Source organism: Bactrocera neohumeralis, unplaced genomic scaffold (genome assembly GCF_024586455.1).
Source record: "Bactrocera neohumeralis isolate Rockhampton unplaced genomic scaffold, APGP_CSIRO_Bneo_wtdbg2-racon-allhic-juicebox.fasta_v2 cluster09, whole genome shotgun sequence".
NCBI lineage: Eukaryota > Metazoa > Arthropoda > Insecta > Diptera > Tephritidae > Bactrocera > Bactrocera neohumeralis.
In genome coordinates this window covers 35,082,993-35,100,295 of record NW_026089622.1, presented here as the reverse complement: position 1 = coordinate 35,100,295, position 17,303 = coordinate 35,082,993, and the positions used below count along the sequence as shown (strand labels likewise).

Genomic DNA, 17,303 nt, shown 5'->3' with positions numbered 1-17,303 from the left:
TTCATGATTTTTTTTTGCCACGAAGAGCAATATCATGCGTCCCACAATAAATAATAGCATATATAATCAATCTGATCATTTTCTTATTGTCTTTAGTTACTTTTTCATGCGCGTTTTGTGCCACTACATCAATAGGCACTAGGTTCAAAAATCCATTAGCATCCATACTTGCTTTTTTGTGACAAATAAATATTGCATGAACTCTAAAATGCTCATGAGCGTCTTTGTACTTCGTAAATGGTCTTATGGTCAACGATCCTATAACGCCACGTGTATTTTTTGGCGGAAATAGTACACAGTTCATACAAAATGCTCCCTTCAGCCGACAAGAATATGCAAGCCATGACTCATAAATTTTAAGCCAATTATAAATAAATTTACGATTGGAATCTTGACTATCTTTTCCAAAGTCATATGACTCATGTGGTTTCCAACAATGAAGCACCATATTTATTTTATTTTCACCATTGAGAAGAAATCCGCGTCCCACCCAATTGCCAATGTCATTGGTAGGATAATCTTCGACCGTGGAAGTTGCATGAGTTAATTCAGAAGTTTCACTTTCTACAGAATTTTTCTCAATGACTGGTTCGCTGATTCTTGCGCGCTTTGTTTTTTCTAACAAATAAAAAACCATTAATTACCAACAAATTATAATAGCTATAACTATTTTTTACCAAAAAACGATCTTATATCCATTTTCAAAAAATTGATTAATTTAAATATATTCTACTTCTTTATTATATTAAATATTGATTAAAAACCACCTTTTATTCTTTCCGCCTCACAGTAAGTACTTTCAGAGTTTGCAAGGAATGAAACTAGGGATGGGAAAAGTATCGGTACCTGTCGAAAAGTATCGACAAAGTCCGTATTTGATATGTACCGACAAACAATAAGGTATCAATAATCGTTTAGTATCGTTAAGTAGAAGAGTATCGATATTTAGAGTTTCATGAGGAATTCGATTCCCATAAATTTTAGACTCTTTGACATTTTCATTTGCGAGCAAAATGGAGTAAGAACCAGGAGGATTTATTCATGAATGATATATGTGTGTATGTATACAGCTTTATGTTTTTTTAAATATGTTAAAAATAGTTACTCTTTTCATTTCACATTACATACAATTTTATTTGCAAATGCATTTATTATTTAATAGTTTTCCCAATTTTCGTCGGATTTGTATGAATGTACTGGGCAAATTGAATTCTTGCACAAGTCTTAAATCGCTGCTCGAATATTTAGTTAAAACCTTTATAATTGAATATACAGTTTTAAGCGCTGGAGACTATTCTACGAATCGAGTGCTTAATATATGCCAAAACCTTGAAAATAATATCTTTAATGATGCATTGACCAAAAAAGGTCACAGGAACGGCTGTTTTTTTTATTTTTCGTGCCACGCCCTTAAAGTTAAAACCACAGCCTTTTAATGTTGATGTTCGTAATTAGCGACCCCAAATTAACTAGAAAATGTATGTCGCTCCCCAGTGTAATTTTACGTGTTGTGTAGTGTTATTATTAGAGTGATTGGCCGTCCAAAGCCAATACTTTTTAGTTATTTTACGCAAGGAAATTTTCTTTATTCGCACTGTATACATTGTAATTATAATAATATTAAAAAAAAATTATTAAAAAATATGTATGTACTTTTGTATTTTAATTTGAAATAATTGTTTTCTCTCAAATTGTAAAGGGGGGTAGTGGCCCTAGTAAAATTAGACGAGGCAGCACTGGATGCACTGCAAAAAAAAATAGCACTTCGGGAACAAACAGCACTCTTATTAGAATATTCGGATATCTACGTTTTTATGTACAGGAATTCGATAATCACAATATATAAATACTCTGTCATTAATAATAAATACAAATTATACAATTTAATTCCGTTAGCTTACAAACATGGAAAATTGAAAGAAAAATAACAAAATGTGAAAATAAATTTATAACATTATCTAAATGTAGAAATAATGTAGGAATAAATGTTTATAAACAAGAATTGCAAGATAATTGTACCATCCCTTTACTAAATAAGGACAAAACATATTGAAATATTGTTAAAAAACAATGTGCCTTTATTAATATTAGATCACGGAAATATTATATTTGACGGAATCCATATATGGAACGGCCGAAATATTATAGGCACAAAATTAATTCAGTTTAATATATGCACTACTTTAGATAATAAGACGTATTTTAACCATGTCCAAGAAATAAAAAATATAATACATGGTCATCAAAATGAACAAATCAAAATTATGAAAATAATAGAATCCAAATCGAATAATAAATTTTCTAATATGCACGAAATATACAAATACCTAATTCATGTTGAGGAACGCCCTTTACAATTTTTAAGCTACGCTATTCTCTTAGTAAAAATATTAGGATTATTTATATACGCCTCAGTAAAGGCATGTAAATGTTACCAGATTAAACAAGAAGCCAAAAAACGCCGAGCTTTCGAGCAGGTATATGAAATGGAAGTACAGCGACTCCAAACACAGCGCTTTTGAAATGAGGACATTTCATTTTAACAGAGGGGAGAGTTAAGGAAGATAACATTCCTTATCATACTCACGAACCCAAATACATCAACAAATCCTTATCAGCTGTAAACATAAAAACATGTCTCATGACCTATACACATAATAATGTATTGTAATTATCAGTAACAGATAAGAACTTATCCAAAAATATTTATCAGCTTAAAATAAGAACACAACAGAACAACATGAATGTTCTGTCGATACTACAAATAGTTGTAAGCAAACCTAATGTCTTTTAGTCTTAGTATTACCACAAACCAAGAAGGTATATTGAACTCAATAAAGAATAATAATAAACCCAAAACTATTATTATTTAACTTGCGCGAGAGTTGAAAAGGCAAGAAAGACGCAATTGTAGACAAAAAAAAAGAGAGACCGATATCCGTGAGTGCAAAGAGCTTGACAAGCTGGCCGACATGGTGAACCCGAATTCCCAATCAAGGACGATGGAGCAGACGTTCCATTGCCCGACCATGAAAAAGTTCAAATAGCTGTTACACATCTGAAGAACAACAAAGCGGTGGGGGCCGATGAATTGGCGACCGAGCTATACAAAAACGGTGGCGGAGAACTGATAATGAGCATGCATAAGCTTCTTTGTAGAATATTGTCAGACGAAAGCAAGCCCGACGATTGGAATTTAAGTTTGCCCTGCCCAATCCACTAAAAAGGGGAACCCACAATTTGCGCCAACTACAGTGCGCAAATTTTGGAAAAGACCCGTGAAAAGAAAATTGACACACTCCACCTGTTCGTCGATTTCAAAGTTGTTAGTTCTGCTTTCTCTAGAATGGATAAGGAAGCAAAGTAAATGGGTCTGGCAGTGAACGAGGGCAAGACGAAAAATCTCCTGTCATCACATCAACAGTAGTCGCATTCGCCACTAGGCTCCCACGTCACTGTGGACAGTCATAACTTCGAAGTCGTAGACAATTTCGTCAATCTTGGAACCAGCGTTAACAGCGACAATAATGTCAGCCTCAAAATCCAACGCAGAATAACTCATGCCAATAGATGCTACTTTGGACTGAGTAGGCATTTGAAAAGTAAAGTCTCTCTCGACGAACAAAATCCAAACTCAATATATCACTCATTATTATCGTACTGCTATATGGTACAGAGTCTTGGGCGATAACAACAGCTGATGAGTCGACGTTACGAGTTTTGGAGAGAAAGGTTTAGTCAAAGATTTATGATGCTTTGCATGTTGGACACGGCGAATATCTTCGATGGAACGACGATCTGTATGAGATTTTAAACCAGGACGTCTTCCTCTTTATTCCATTTAAATGTACAAAGTGAAATTTAGTGAAACATTGAGAAATCTTCTTCTTCTTAATTGGCGTAGACACCGCTTACGCGTTTATAGCCGAGTTAACAACAGCGCGCCAGTCGTTTCTTCTTTTCTCTACGTGGCGCCAATTGGATATTCCAAGCGTAGCCAGGTCCTTCTCCACTTGGTCCTTCCAACGGAGTGGAGGTCTTCCTCTTCCTCTGCTTCCCCCGGCGGGTACTGCGTCGAATACTTTCAGAGCTGGAGTGTTTTCGTCCATCCGGACAACATGACCTAGCCAGCGTAGCCGCTGTCTTTTAATTCGCTGAACTATGTCAAGGTCGTCGTATATCTCGTACAGCTCATCGTTCCATGAAATGCGATATTCGCCGTGGCCAATGCGCAAAGGACCATAAATCTTTCGCAGGACCTTTCTCTCGAAAACTCGCAACGTCGACTCATCCGTTGTTGTCATCGTCTAAATCTCCACAAAAGCTCCTGAACTATTGACGGGAGCAGAATGGTTGGCAAGTGACAGTGCATATAAATTAACTGGGAGTCTTATAACTCCCTTTAGAGTAACGGAAGGCACTTTGCAAAATCGAAATATATTTAACAGAATTTTTAGCCAGTATCGAAATAGAATTGAACATTGCTTTGGTTTAATAAAAGAACGGTTCAACAGTTTAAAAGAACTGAAAATACAAATAAAAGGCAACCGTTGCCTGAAATTTGCATGCCGTTGGATATTTCTTGTTTGTGGAATTCTGAACAATATTCTACAGGACCAAAATAATGATAGTTTTTACTTTGATGAATGTATCGGGTGATTTTTTAAGAGCTTGATAACTTTTTTTAAAAAAAAAAACGCATAAAATTTGCAAAATCTCATCGGTTCTTTATTTGAAACGTTAGATTGGTTCATGACATTTACTTTTTGAAGATAATTTCATTTAAATGTTGACCGCGGCTGCGTCTTAGGTGGTCCATTCGGAAAGTCCAATTTTGGGCAACTTTTTCGAGCATTTCGGCCGGAATAGCCCGAATTTCTTCGGAAATGTTGTCTTCCAAAGCTGGAATAGTTGCTGGCTTATTTCTGTAGACTTTAGACTTGACGTAGCCCCACAAAAAATAGTCTAAAGGCGTTAAATCGCATGATCTTGGTGGCCAACTGCCCATGCATCCCGAAAAATGCACTGTTTGGTGTGGTTTGTACGCTGGTGGAATCATTTGACCGTATTTTTCAAAGATGCTGTTGGACGCAACGTTACGGTGAATGGCGATCGCTATCGTTCGATGCTAACAAACTTTTTGTTGCCAAAAATGGAAGAACTGAACTTGGTTGACATGTGGTTTCAACAAGATGGCGCTACATGCCACACAGCTCGCGATTCTATGGCCATTTTGAGGGAAAACTTCGGAGAACAATTCATCTCAAGAAATGGACCCGTAAGTTGGCCACCAAGATCATGCGATTTAACGCCTTTAGACTATTTTTTGTGGGGCTACGTCAAGTCTAAAGTCTACAGAAATAAGCCAGCAACTATTCCAGCTTTGGAAGACAACATTTCCGAAGAAATTCGGGCTATTCCGGCCGAAATGCTCGAAAAAGTTGCCCAAAATTGGACTTTCCGAATTGACCACCTAAGACGCAGCCGCGGTCAACATTTAAATGAAATTATCTTCAAAAAGTAAATGTCATGAACCAATCTAACGTTTCAAATAAAGAACCGATGAGATTTTGCAAATTTTATGCGTTTTTTTTTTAAAAAAGTTATCAAGCTCTTAAAAAATCACCCGATATAAATAAGGAAGGTGAAACTGATGAATCTAACAACCAAAATTTACCTACTAACAAGGGTGAATCCAAAGGGTTCGCCTTGCTATCGCTAATACAAGATTTGAATGCTTAAAATCTTGTAAATCTTATTTGCATCTAATATATCATAAATAAAGCACATATAATATTAAAAAGCAGTTTTATTTAATAGTAGTATTTAAAATTGTAGGAAGTTTAACATTTAAATTCAATTTCAAAGATTTAATGCGCTCTTCACTTGCTAATTTTAGTTTTTCAATTTCTAACTGACCTTGTTTTTTAGCTTCAATTTCAATTATTAATAATCTTATTAATGTGTGCTCAATCCCATTCACCAGCAGCCCTGCACCAGTGTTACATTTCCAGGCCACTGCGGATAGGTAAGATGCTTTGAGGTGTCGCATCTTGCTCTTTAACACCGCCCAAAGGATCCGCTGAAGTAAAATAAACATATGCATACAAATAAAGTTGTTATTTTAAATTCTAACCTCGAACGACTCTGGTACTCTTTCACCACATCGGCAGCTGCTTGCAGCAAGTCTGGCACCTGCGACTCTGTCCAATGATGCGTTGGGTTACTTCGCTTCCTTTTTCCTTTTTGCTGTGTTTTCTAAAATGTAAACAATAATAATAATATTTGGTGTCCGTAAATAAAATGACAATTCTTTGCAATATCACTAATAAAAGTTGTAAATGAAACACTGATTCGTCTTGCTATTCGTTACATTCTCTTTTAGTTGTATATTTGGGGATTATGTAGCAAGAAAAACTTCTACGGAACATGTCAGGAAATGTCAGTTTTAAAAATTATTTCAAAAGGAATGTTTGATATTTTCCGATAAATTATTTATGTATATGTAAAGTTTTTGTGTATTTTTATAGAGTTGAATTTTTTCAGTTTTATACATAAAAGCAAATGCAGAACTATTTCATTATTTTTCTTACTTTGAAGCATAAAAGCCAAAAAAAGATGTAAACTATAAATTAAATATAATAAAAATAAAGCTTCATTAATTGATTCGTAATAGTAGTACTCTTGGCCCCACTATGCGACGGCCTCAATGAATTCCAATTAATTCGAAATTAGTTGACTAAATTCGACTACTTCCACTTTCTTCTGCTAATTGTGAGAGACTTTTTTTAAATCAAAATCTATCCCAAATCCATAAAAATAAAAATCACAAAACAAAGTGAATAAAGACAATTTCAGAAATTCTTACATTAAAGTTCACCAGAGCAATCGATTTTCGATGCGAGACCACTATGAACAAGAAAAAACGTTAACTTCTCAGTATCGTAGAATTGGCATTTTCTGAATCTCGTTTCTTACATTATTGCTTATATCCACTTAACATTTTTCAGTGGTGAATATTTATTAAGAGGTCAGTCGGGTAATTTTTAGGAGAATAGAACTGCAACCAATTACACAGTGCAATGGATTATAACTGGTTCAGTAATCATTCCAAAAAACTGATTTCATAACCTTGCCAGCCGACTTTTTCATCTTTCCGCGCTTTAAGACCGGTTCATCATGTGCAGTCCACTATAATGGCTATCGATTGGACTCCAGTGTGAAATGATGGAGCAGTATTTCTATTGTCACACACCGATTCGGTTTTATTAAAATTATTAAAGAGCACTCAAACACTTCTCAGAATCAGTTACTCGTTGTTTTTTTTAGATTATGAACTTGCGAGGGACCCACTTTGCAAAGAGCTTTCGCCTCTTTATGGCGTCCACTGCCTTCATTGTCTTCGGTGCTCATTTCGCCTCTTTCCAACTTAGCAAATCTCTTTCAACGGTTGATTTCCCAAACCTCCCAAATTAAATAGTAAAAAGGTAATGCCTTATTAACATAAGAAATGCTTTTATAATCCATTTTTTTGTAAACTCACATAAGTTGCTTATCAAAAATGCTATATCTCACTATTTAATAATTATAATCTATCTAATAGTAATCATACAGATGGTATAGTTGTATTATCTATGGGTCGCCCACAGTAAATCTTGGTCGGGTTCTCTAGTAAATAATAAAATAACTTCATTTCATTTTGAAAAAATATCAAAGTTTTAAATATAACCAATATTTTTGGGACAACTTTTCCATAAATTTTAACAAAACACCACAATGTAACCATTTTCCGGTCAAACAGCGGCCATCTTTGATGTCAATAGAAACTCAACCCCAGACTCCTCTTAACGTTTCTCCATGGGCACCTCTCAGCTGTGCCTTTGCTTATAGCACAGCCAGTGAAAAACGTAGAATCGTGGCTCGTGTCAGCTGCCACGACCTATCTTATGGGCGCGCAATGTAACTGAACAGTGAAAAACGCTACTCCCTTCTCTCTTTGACGTGGGATGACGTGAGAATTCACGACATTTGGATTTTTGCCGTGGAAACGTGTCAGCTGATTGCTCTCTCACAATGCAGGGTTGCCAATATCGATACACTGTAGTAATTAACAACTTTTATAATTCAATCTGTTCACTAAGTTTCAATATGTATGAAATTTTCATAAAATAACTCAAAATCAGAGTCGAATGCTATCATTTATAAATATGTAAACTATTTTTAATTTTTTTTTTTTTTCTCATCCGAGGCTGTTTGTCGCTTTTCATTGGGATAGGCTTTTTACGTGGCGGGTCCCAAACCCAGCGCACAACCCTATGCAGGGGATGTTTCGCCTTCTCACTTTAGCTCACCTACGAACGGATGTTCTTAGGCTACCCAGAGGATACTTGGTCAAAGACCGGAAGTCGTGAGCTGCTTGAGTCATATGTAAAAGAATCGTTTCTGGCCACTCCCAAGTGAATGGCGATCAGAGAACTTTCCTCACTTGCGTGAACTTCTACACATGACCCCATCCTCCAATGGGGGATCTATGCCGCGATGTCTGAATTTGGTATCCCCGCAAAACTAATACGGCTGTGTAAACTGACGTTGAGCAACACGAAGAGTTCCGTCAGAATCGGGAAGGACCTCTCCGAGCCGTTCGATACCAAACGAGGTTTCAGACAAGGCGATTCCCTATCGTGTGACTTTTTCAACCTGCTTCTGGAGAAAATAGTTCGAGCTGCAGAACTTAATAGAGCAGGTACCATATTTTATAAGAGTGTACAGCTGCTGGCGTATGCCGATGATATTGATATCATCGGCCTTAACACCCGCGCCGTTAGTTCTGCTTTCTCCAGACTAGACAAGGAAGCAAAACAAATGGGTCTGGCAGTGAACGAGGGCAAGACGAAATATCTCCTGTCATCAAACAAACAGTCGTCGCACTCGCGACTTGGCACTCACGTCACTGTTGACAGTCATAACTTTGAAGTTGTAGATAATTTCGTCTATTTAGGAACCAGTATTAACACCACCAACAATGTCAACCTGGAAATCCAACGCAGGATTGCTCTTGCCAACAGGTGCTACTTCGGACTGAGTAGGCAATTGAAAAGTAAAGTCCTCTCTCGACGAACAAAAGCTACACTCTATAAGTCGCTCATAATTCCCGTCCTGCTATATGGTGCAGAGGCTTGGACGATGTCAACAACTGATAAGTCGACGTTGCGAGTTTTCGAGAGAAAAGTTCTGCGAAAGATTTATGGTCCTTTGCGCGTTAGCCACGGCGAATATCGCATTCGATGGAACGATGAGCTGTACGAGATATACGACGACATTGACATAGTTCAGCGAATTAAAAGACAGCGGCTACGCTGGCTAGGTCATGTTGTCCGAATGGACGAAAACACTCCAGCTCTGAAAGTATTCGACGCTGTACCCGCCGGGGAAGCAGAGGAAGAGGAAGACCTCCACTCCGTTGGAAGGACCAAGTGGAGAAGGACCTGGCTACGCTTGGAATATCCAATTGGCGCCACGTAGCGAAAAGGAGAAACGACTGGCGCGCTGTTGTTAACTCGGCTATAATCGCGTAAGCAGTGTCTACGCCAATTAAGAAGAAGAAACTATTTTTAATTGTTTTCAGTTTTGATATTTTATATTGTAAAAATTTTAATTGAAAACAAAGATGTGCTTAAAACTATATATGCGTATTGGGCAATGGCAACATTGTTCAAATGTAAACAAACAAAGATGGCTGATTTCTGCGTTTTTAGCACGTTTTTCACTATGCACACATTTTGCTCGATAAGGAAGGAAAAGGATGGAAGGGAGTAGCGGTTTTTAATGTTTCTGCTATTACATTGTATCAACTGATAGTTTCTCTAAACCCCCCTCCCCCTTTACGTTGCTTAAAACAAACTGTAGTATTTATTTTATTACATAAAAGGAAGGGTGCCCATATCTATGAGAAAAGCACATCATCTTACTTTTTTTGAGATTCAAAGGCAATTATTTCTATCGCACCAAATTGTTTAAGTCTATTTGCTGCAGCTCAATAATTAAAGTATATTATTAAAAAAGATTTACTTCCAGTGCTTGTAATAAAAATTTTGAGAAATCTATTGCAGAAGAGATTTCGTTAATAAAAAAGTATAATCGGGAAGTCAATAATAGAATCTGAAAGAGTATCCTCAAATATCACTCGTTGTGTTCTATTATAAAGATAAGAAGATGCACATTGAAGAAATCTTGGTTGCAATCCCAGAACATCAAGTTTATGTACGAGAGTTGAGAGATTGACTTTATCGAAAGCTTTACTAAAGTCAGTGTATATAACATCCGCAGGAATAAAGGGATGTTAAACTTATTCCAGTGTGAGAGCGCCTCAAAATTATCGTTTTCTTATAACATTTTACATTATGGCCAGATTGAACAAAAATACAATTTTTGGGCATTTATCAACCCAATACCCAAATTTAGTACGAATAAAAATTACTAAATAGTGGTTATTTATTATATGGAGAAACTATTTACATCTTTTTAAAGAATATTATAACAACTGACTTTTGTCCTTTCAATACCCAATAATAGGATTTAAGCTTGTTAGCTCTCAATCATTAAATGTTTTTAATCATTTTCCATTGAAAATAAAACTATGATGCTTCAAATTACAAAACGTTTCATCAAATATCTTTAGATTTCACAAATTTATTTAATTTTCATTGTTTTACATTTTTTATAAGTGGTCTTGAACGATGCAACAAATCTCTCCGTGTACACATTTTTTTGGTAAGATTTCAATCTGGCCATCGCTGGTTTCCAATTGATAAACGTCAAAACCTACTGAACTCGATTAGCTGTCAAAGTTCAGTAGGTTTTGACGTTTAGCTATTGCTCTCTCACTTCCAGTGAGAGAGGAGTTGGATATCTCATTATCTCTGACATCCGTATGTGTATGTGTTCCCTAGAACTCAATTATACATATTTAACAAATACAAGTAAATTTGTTGGAATGAAAATACTAAAATTAAGAAATTAACAAAGACATCGAAAAGGTTATAGTATATTGTGTAATATTCAAAAGTACTATAAATTAAGATTAAGAGAATAATTAAATATTTGGTACTTTATTTCAAGAAGTAATTATAACTTGATTTTAATTTGAGTAAATGAGGTAAGTCGTCTTTTTATGAAATAATTGGAGCGTTAATTGAACAATTCGGCCGGACATTTTAAAAGATTTTGTAAAGTAGTTTGATTTGAAACATAATAATTTTTTTTAAGGTCTGAATATTGTCGGGGCAATGCAGAACATTTAGAGTAGTCGACAAATATATCAATTTTTAAATGTTTAAAAGCTCTAGTTTTTCTTGTTTCTGTAAATCCAATTATATAGAAATTTCCATTAGTACTGTTTAAGTACAAATCATTTAAATTGGTAGTAAGACTTCTATCATTTTGATAATAAATACTCAGCGAATTTCTATCACTGAGTTTTTTATTTCAGTGGATGCCTTCCGTACATTAATAATTTTTTTGCTCAGTAGAATTTTTCAGTTTTGTTCCAGGGTGACCAAACTGATCTAACATATTTTTAAAAGATTCGAAGAGAACATTGCAATCGATCACAACACGTGCGGGATGGGATAGATACCGACATTTGAAGAGGGTATCGAGACGCATTTGAAAAAGAGAGAAGTCCAAATGCGTGAGTGCGAGAGCTTGACAAGCTGAGCGACAAGGGTAGTGCTCGAAAATTCTACGAAAATATGCGCCGGCTAACAGAAGGTTTCAAGACCGCAGCATACTCTTGTAGAATCCCAAGATGTGATCCATCAGAGCATACTAAAATTATGGAGGGAACACATCCCCAATCGATGAGGATGGATGGATACCCGACCACAAAGAAGTTCGAATAGCAATTACCCGCCTGAAAAACAACAAAGCCGATCTATTCAAACACCTCGGCGAAAAACTGATAAGGAGCATGCATCAGCTTCTTGTAGAATATGGTCTGACGAAAGCATGCCCGACAACTGGAATTTAAATGTGCTCTGTCCAATTCACAAATAGGAGACCCCACAATCTTCGCCAACTACCGTGGGATAAGTCTCCTCAACATCCCGTATAAGTTTTCTATCGACCGTATTAGATCTTACCAGTGTTGCTTTGGGCCTGGCAAATTAAGAACTGACCAGATATTCACCATGCACCGAATCTTGGAAAAGACCCGAGAAAAGAAAATCGACATACAAAACCTCTTCGTCGATTCCAAAGCTGGTTTTGACAGCACGAAAAGGAGCTGCCTTTATGCCGCAATATCTGAATTTTGTATCCCTCGAAAAACTCATACGGCTGTATAAACTGACGTTGAGCAACACCAAAAGGTCCGTGAGGATTGGGAAGGACCTCTTAGAGCTTTTCCATACCAAACGAGGTTTCAGACAAGGTGACTCCCTTCGTGCGACTTCTTCAATCCGCTCTTGGAGAAAATAGTTCGAGCTGCAGACTATCTTCAATAAGAGTCTACAACTGCTGGCATTCGCCGATGACATCGAAATCATTGGATTATAAAATTGGATAATGGACGTTCCGACAGCCCACCCACAGTTGAAAACTTATCTGAATAATTAACCGACTAGGTCATGTCTTCATGTTGACAATGCGCAAAGGACCATAAATCTTTCGCAGAACCTTTCCCTCGAAAACTTGTCACTATCCAGGCTCCGCACCATATAGAAGGACTCGAATAAGAATGACTTATAGAGTTTGGTCTTTGTTCGTTGAGAGAGGGCTTTACTTCTCAATTGCCTACTCAGTCCGAAGTAGCACCTGTTGGCAAGAGCAATCCTGCGTTGGATTTCCAGGCTGACATTGTTGTTGCTGATAATGCTGGCTCGAAGATAGACGAAATTATCTACGTCTTCGAAGTTACGACTGCCAACAGTGACATGGGAGCCCACTCGCGAATGCAACGACTGTTTGTTTGATGACAGGAGACATTTCGTCTTGCCCTCTATCACTACCAGCTTCTGTTCCTTATTCAGAACTAACGAGATTAATATCATCAGTATACGTCAGCAACTGTACACTTTTATAGAAGATTATAACTGCTCGATTATTTTCTGCAAAGTTCGATTGAAGTGAAGATAAGAAGTTGTACGATAAGTAGTCGCCTTGCATGAAACCTCGTTTGGAATCGAACGGCTCGAAGAGGTCCTTCCCGATCCTGACGGAGCTTTTGGTATTGCTCAACGTTAGTTTACACAGCCGTATTAGTTTTGCGGGGATACCAAATTCAGACATCGCCTTATAAAGGCAGCTCCTTTTCGTGCTGTCAAAAACAGGTTTGAAATCGACGAAGAGGTGGTGTGTGTCGATTTTCTTTTCACGGGTCTTTTCCAAAATTTGGCTCATGGTGAATATCTTTTCGGTTGTTGAATTACCAAGCCTAAAGCCACACGGTGGGAATTAATCTTTCACACAATACGCCCGATAGAACTTTATATACGATTGTTAGGAGACCAACGGTAGTTGCCGCAGATTGTGAGGTTTCCCTTTTTGTGAATTGGGCAGAGCTCACCTAAATTCCAATCGTTGATCATTCTTCGTCCGACCATATTCTACAAAGATGCTGGTACATGTACCTTATCAGTTTTTCGCCGCCGTGTCTGAATAGCTCGGCCAGGAATTCATCGGCAACCGCCGCTTTGTTGTATTTCAGTCGGGTAATTATTCGAAATTCTGTCTTTTGTGATTGCATCTTTTCGACGTGGAACCTTCCTTGTGGTTGTGACGTGAGTGTTTTTCTGCAGACAGGTGCGTATCTTTGTTACAATATAGCAATGTGTTCCGAGTCGATGTTAGGACCTCGGAGCGTAGGCACATCTGAAACACTGGAGACGTGTCTTTCGTCTATCACAACATGATCGATCTGGTTGGTGGCTTTCTGATCCGGAGACAAGCTTGGTTTGGTGAATTTTTCGACTGTTGTGCCAAAGATACCATCTTTGTCTACCCTGGCGTTAAAGTCGCCAAGCACGGTTTTGATATCGTGGCGGGGCAAGCTGTCATATGTGCGCAACAAGCGCTTATAGAAGGCATCTTTGGTCATATCGCCCTTTTCTTTAGTCGGGGCGTGGGTGGAAATCAGCGATATGTTGAAGAACTTCGCTTTGATACGGCGACGGAGTCTTTTTCCCACACGCCCATACTCAACTCGCAGCCAACTTCTCTTATGTTTGTTACATATATCGGTAGATCACCAGCGCATATAGATCATACAATTATTTTTTAATGTAAAGAGAATTTTAGCAAAATTTTAATAAAACTAAAGATGGGAGGTATAGTGGTCAAACTAGTCTCAAAATTACACAATTGATTGTGAAGCACTCCGAAGATAAGAAATCCTGGCGAGAAATATCTAAAACAATTAATAGGAGCCATTCCATTCCATAAAATTAGTATCGAAACCGTAAAAAATAAATCAAAAGTGGCAGACAACAAAACCTTATCATCAGTAGACGAGCGCTGCCCTGTGCGAAAACGAAATCTTCTTCTTCTTCTCAATTGGCGTAGACACCGCTTACGCGATTATAGCCGAGTTAACAACAGCGCGCCAGTCGTTTCTTCTTTTCGCTGCGTGGCGCCAATTGGATATTCCAAGCGAAGCCAGGTCCTTCTCCACTTGGTCCTTCCAACGGAGTGGAGGTCTTCCTCTTCCTCTGCTTCCCCCGGCGGATACTGCGTCGAATACTTTCAGAGCTGGAGTGTTTTCATCCATCCGGACAACATGACCTAGCCAGCGTAGCCGCTGTCTTTTAATTCGCTGAACTATGTCAAATGTCGTCTTATATCTCGTACAGCTCATCGTTCCATCGGATGCGATATTCGCCGTGGCCAATGCACAAAGGACCATAAATCTTTCGCAGAATTTTTCTCTCGAAAACTCGTAACGTCGACTCATCGGTTGCTGTCATCGCCCAAGCCTCTGCACCATATAGCAGGACGGGAATTATGAGCGACTTATAGAGTTTAGCTTTTGTTCGTCGAGAGAGGACTTTACTTTTCAATTGCCTACTCAGTCCGAAGTAGCACCTGTTGGCAAGAGCAATCCTGCGTTGGATTTCCAGGCTGACATTATTAGTGGTGTTAATGCTGGTTCCTAAATAGACGAAATTATCTACAACTTCAAAGTTATGACTGTCAACAGTGACGTGAGAGCCAAGTCGCGAGTGCGACGACTGTTTGTTTGATGACAGGAGATATTTCGTTTTGCCCTCGTTCACTACCAGACCCATTTTCTGTGCTTCCTTGTCCAGCCTAGAGAAAGCAGATCTAGATCTAACGGCGCGGGTGTTGAGGCCGATGACCTTCTGTAAGCCGCCGCATCGTTTCGTAGAATTTTCGAGCATTTTCGATTTGGGAGGTAGGCAGCCTGTTTTCTCTCCGCTGCGACACGGCACTCCTCGTCGTACCAGCTGTTCTTTTTCTCTTTCCGAAAACCAATGGTTTTGGTTGCAGCTGTACGTAAGGAATTTGAAATGCCGTCCCACAGTTCCCTTATACCGAGTTGTTGATGAGTGCTCTCAGAGAGCAGGAGTGCAAGCCGAGTAGAAAATCGCTCGGCTGTCTGTTGTGATCGCAGCTTCTCGACGTCGAACCTTCCTTGTGTTTGTTGGCGTGCGTTTTTTGCTGCACAGAGGCGAGTGCGAATCTTAGCTGCAACAAGATAGTGGTCCGAGTCGATGTTAGGACCTCGGAGCGCACGCACATCTAAAACACTGGAGACGTGTCTTCCATCTATCACAACATGATCGATCTGGTTGGTAGTTTTTCGATCCGGAGACAGCCAGGTAGCTTGGTGAATCTTCTTATGCTGGAATCTAGTAATACAGATAACCATATTTCGGGCCCCGGCGAAGTCAATCAGCCTCAACCCATTTGGGGATGTTTCGTCGTGGAGGCTGAATTTACTGACCGTACTGCCAAAAATACCTTCTTTGCCCACCCTGGCGTTAAAGTCGCCAAGCACGATTTTGACATCGTGGCGGGGGCAGCTCTCATAAGCGCGCTCCAAGCGCTCATAGAAGGCGTCTTTGGTCACCTCGTCCTTCTCTTCCGTCGGGGCGTGGGCGCAAATCAGCGATATGTTGAAGAACCTCGCTTTGATGCCGATTGTGGCTAGACGTTCATTCACCGGAGTGAATGATAGTACTCGGCGACGGAGTCTCTCTCCCACCACGAATCCAACACCAGACTTGCGCTCCTTTATATGGCCACTGTAGTAAATGTCACAAGGACCTACTCGTCTCTGTCCTTGTCCCGTCCATTGCATTTCTTGGACGGCGGTGATGTCAGCCTTTATTTTTGCGAGGACATCAACCAGCTGGGCAGCGGCACCTTCCCAATTAAGGGTCCGGACATTCCAGGTGCATGCCCTCAAATGGTAGTCCTTATTCCGTTTGCCATGGTCGTCATAAAAAGGGGGGTCTCTCATCCGAGGCTGTGTTTTATTTTTCAGTGGTATTGTTTTTTACGTGGCGGGTCCCAAGCCAAGCGCACAACCCTATGTAGGGAATGTTTCGCCTTCTCACATTAGCTCGCCTTCGAACGGATGTTCTTAGGCTACCCAGAGGATACTTAGTCAAAGACCGGAAGTAGTGAGCTGCTTGAGCCATGTGTAAAAGAATCGTTTCTGGCCACTCCCAAGTGAATGGCGATCAGAGAACTTTCCTCACTGGCGTGAACTTCTACAAATGACTCCATCTTCCAAACGAAATCTAGCCCCTGTTTTAAGTATGCAATCGCCGTTTTGAAATATTTTGAAGCTAAATGCACCCTCGTCAAGCGTAAAGTTGAGGTTGGGCGAAGATTACTTTTTTTGTGAAATTCGATAGTTTTATTCCTTTTATTATACTTTTCGGCATACGCAGAATTTTGTTTCCATTCTGACGCTAAAATTTTCAATTGCTTTATGTTAGAAATCTTCATATTAAATAATCCCGTTCATTTCTATATCACATCTCAATTATTACAACGATAAAAGACGACTGCTTATATAATATGTTGTTAGTATACTCGTTCTAAAATGGGGAATCCCAATTTATTTTCTATAAGAGTCAATAACGTGAACAGGGATGCCACATAGATGTTCTTATTTCTTTTAAAACGATAGCGACAAAGGGAATGGAGCCGATTATATATTAATACTTTAGGGGAAAGAATTCAAAATACACTTATTTGCTTCTGCTCTGCATTTATTTTAAATCGTTATAATCGTTAAAAAAATATTTAATTGTAAATGAAATCAAAGATAGTTT

The 17,303-nt window shown here is 38.5% G+C and overlaps 1 protein-coding gene and 1 long non-coding RNA gene across 3 annotated transcripts in view; one reads left to right on the top strand and one right to left on the bottom strand.

The window, feature by feature from the left end:
* Positions 1-16,980, bottom strand: part of LOC126764078 (craniofacial development protein 2-like) — a 379,198-nt gene extending 362,218 nt beyond the window's left edge. The window contains exon 1 of one of the 2 annotated variants that reach the window (XM_050481856.1): positions 12,814-16,980. In XM_050481856.1, the coding sequence (XP_050337813.1) occupies positions 15,269-16,480 (1,212 nt within the window). In that variant the 5' untranslated portion in view covers positions 16,481-16,980 and the 3' untranslated portion in view covers positions 12,814-15,268. The remainder of the gene's footprint in view (positions 1-12,813) is intronic. The other variant, XM_050481857.1, reaches the window with a different exon arrangement.
* Positions 678-2,852, top strand: LOC126764322 (uncharacterized). The gene is made up of 2 exons (XR_007667934.1): positions 678-2,430; positions 2,478-2,852. It is a non-coding gene; the product is annotated as an uncharacterized LOC126764322 (long non-coding RNA).
* Positions 16,981-17,303: the final 323 nt, after the last annotated feature.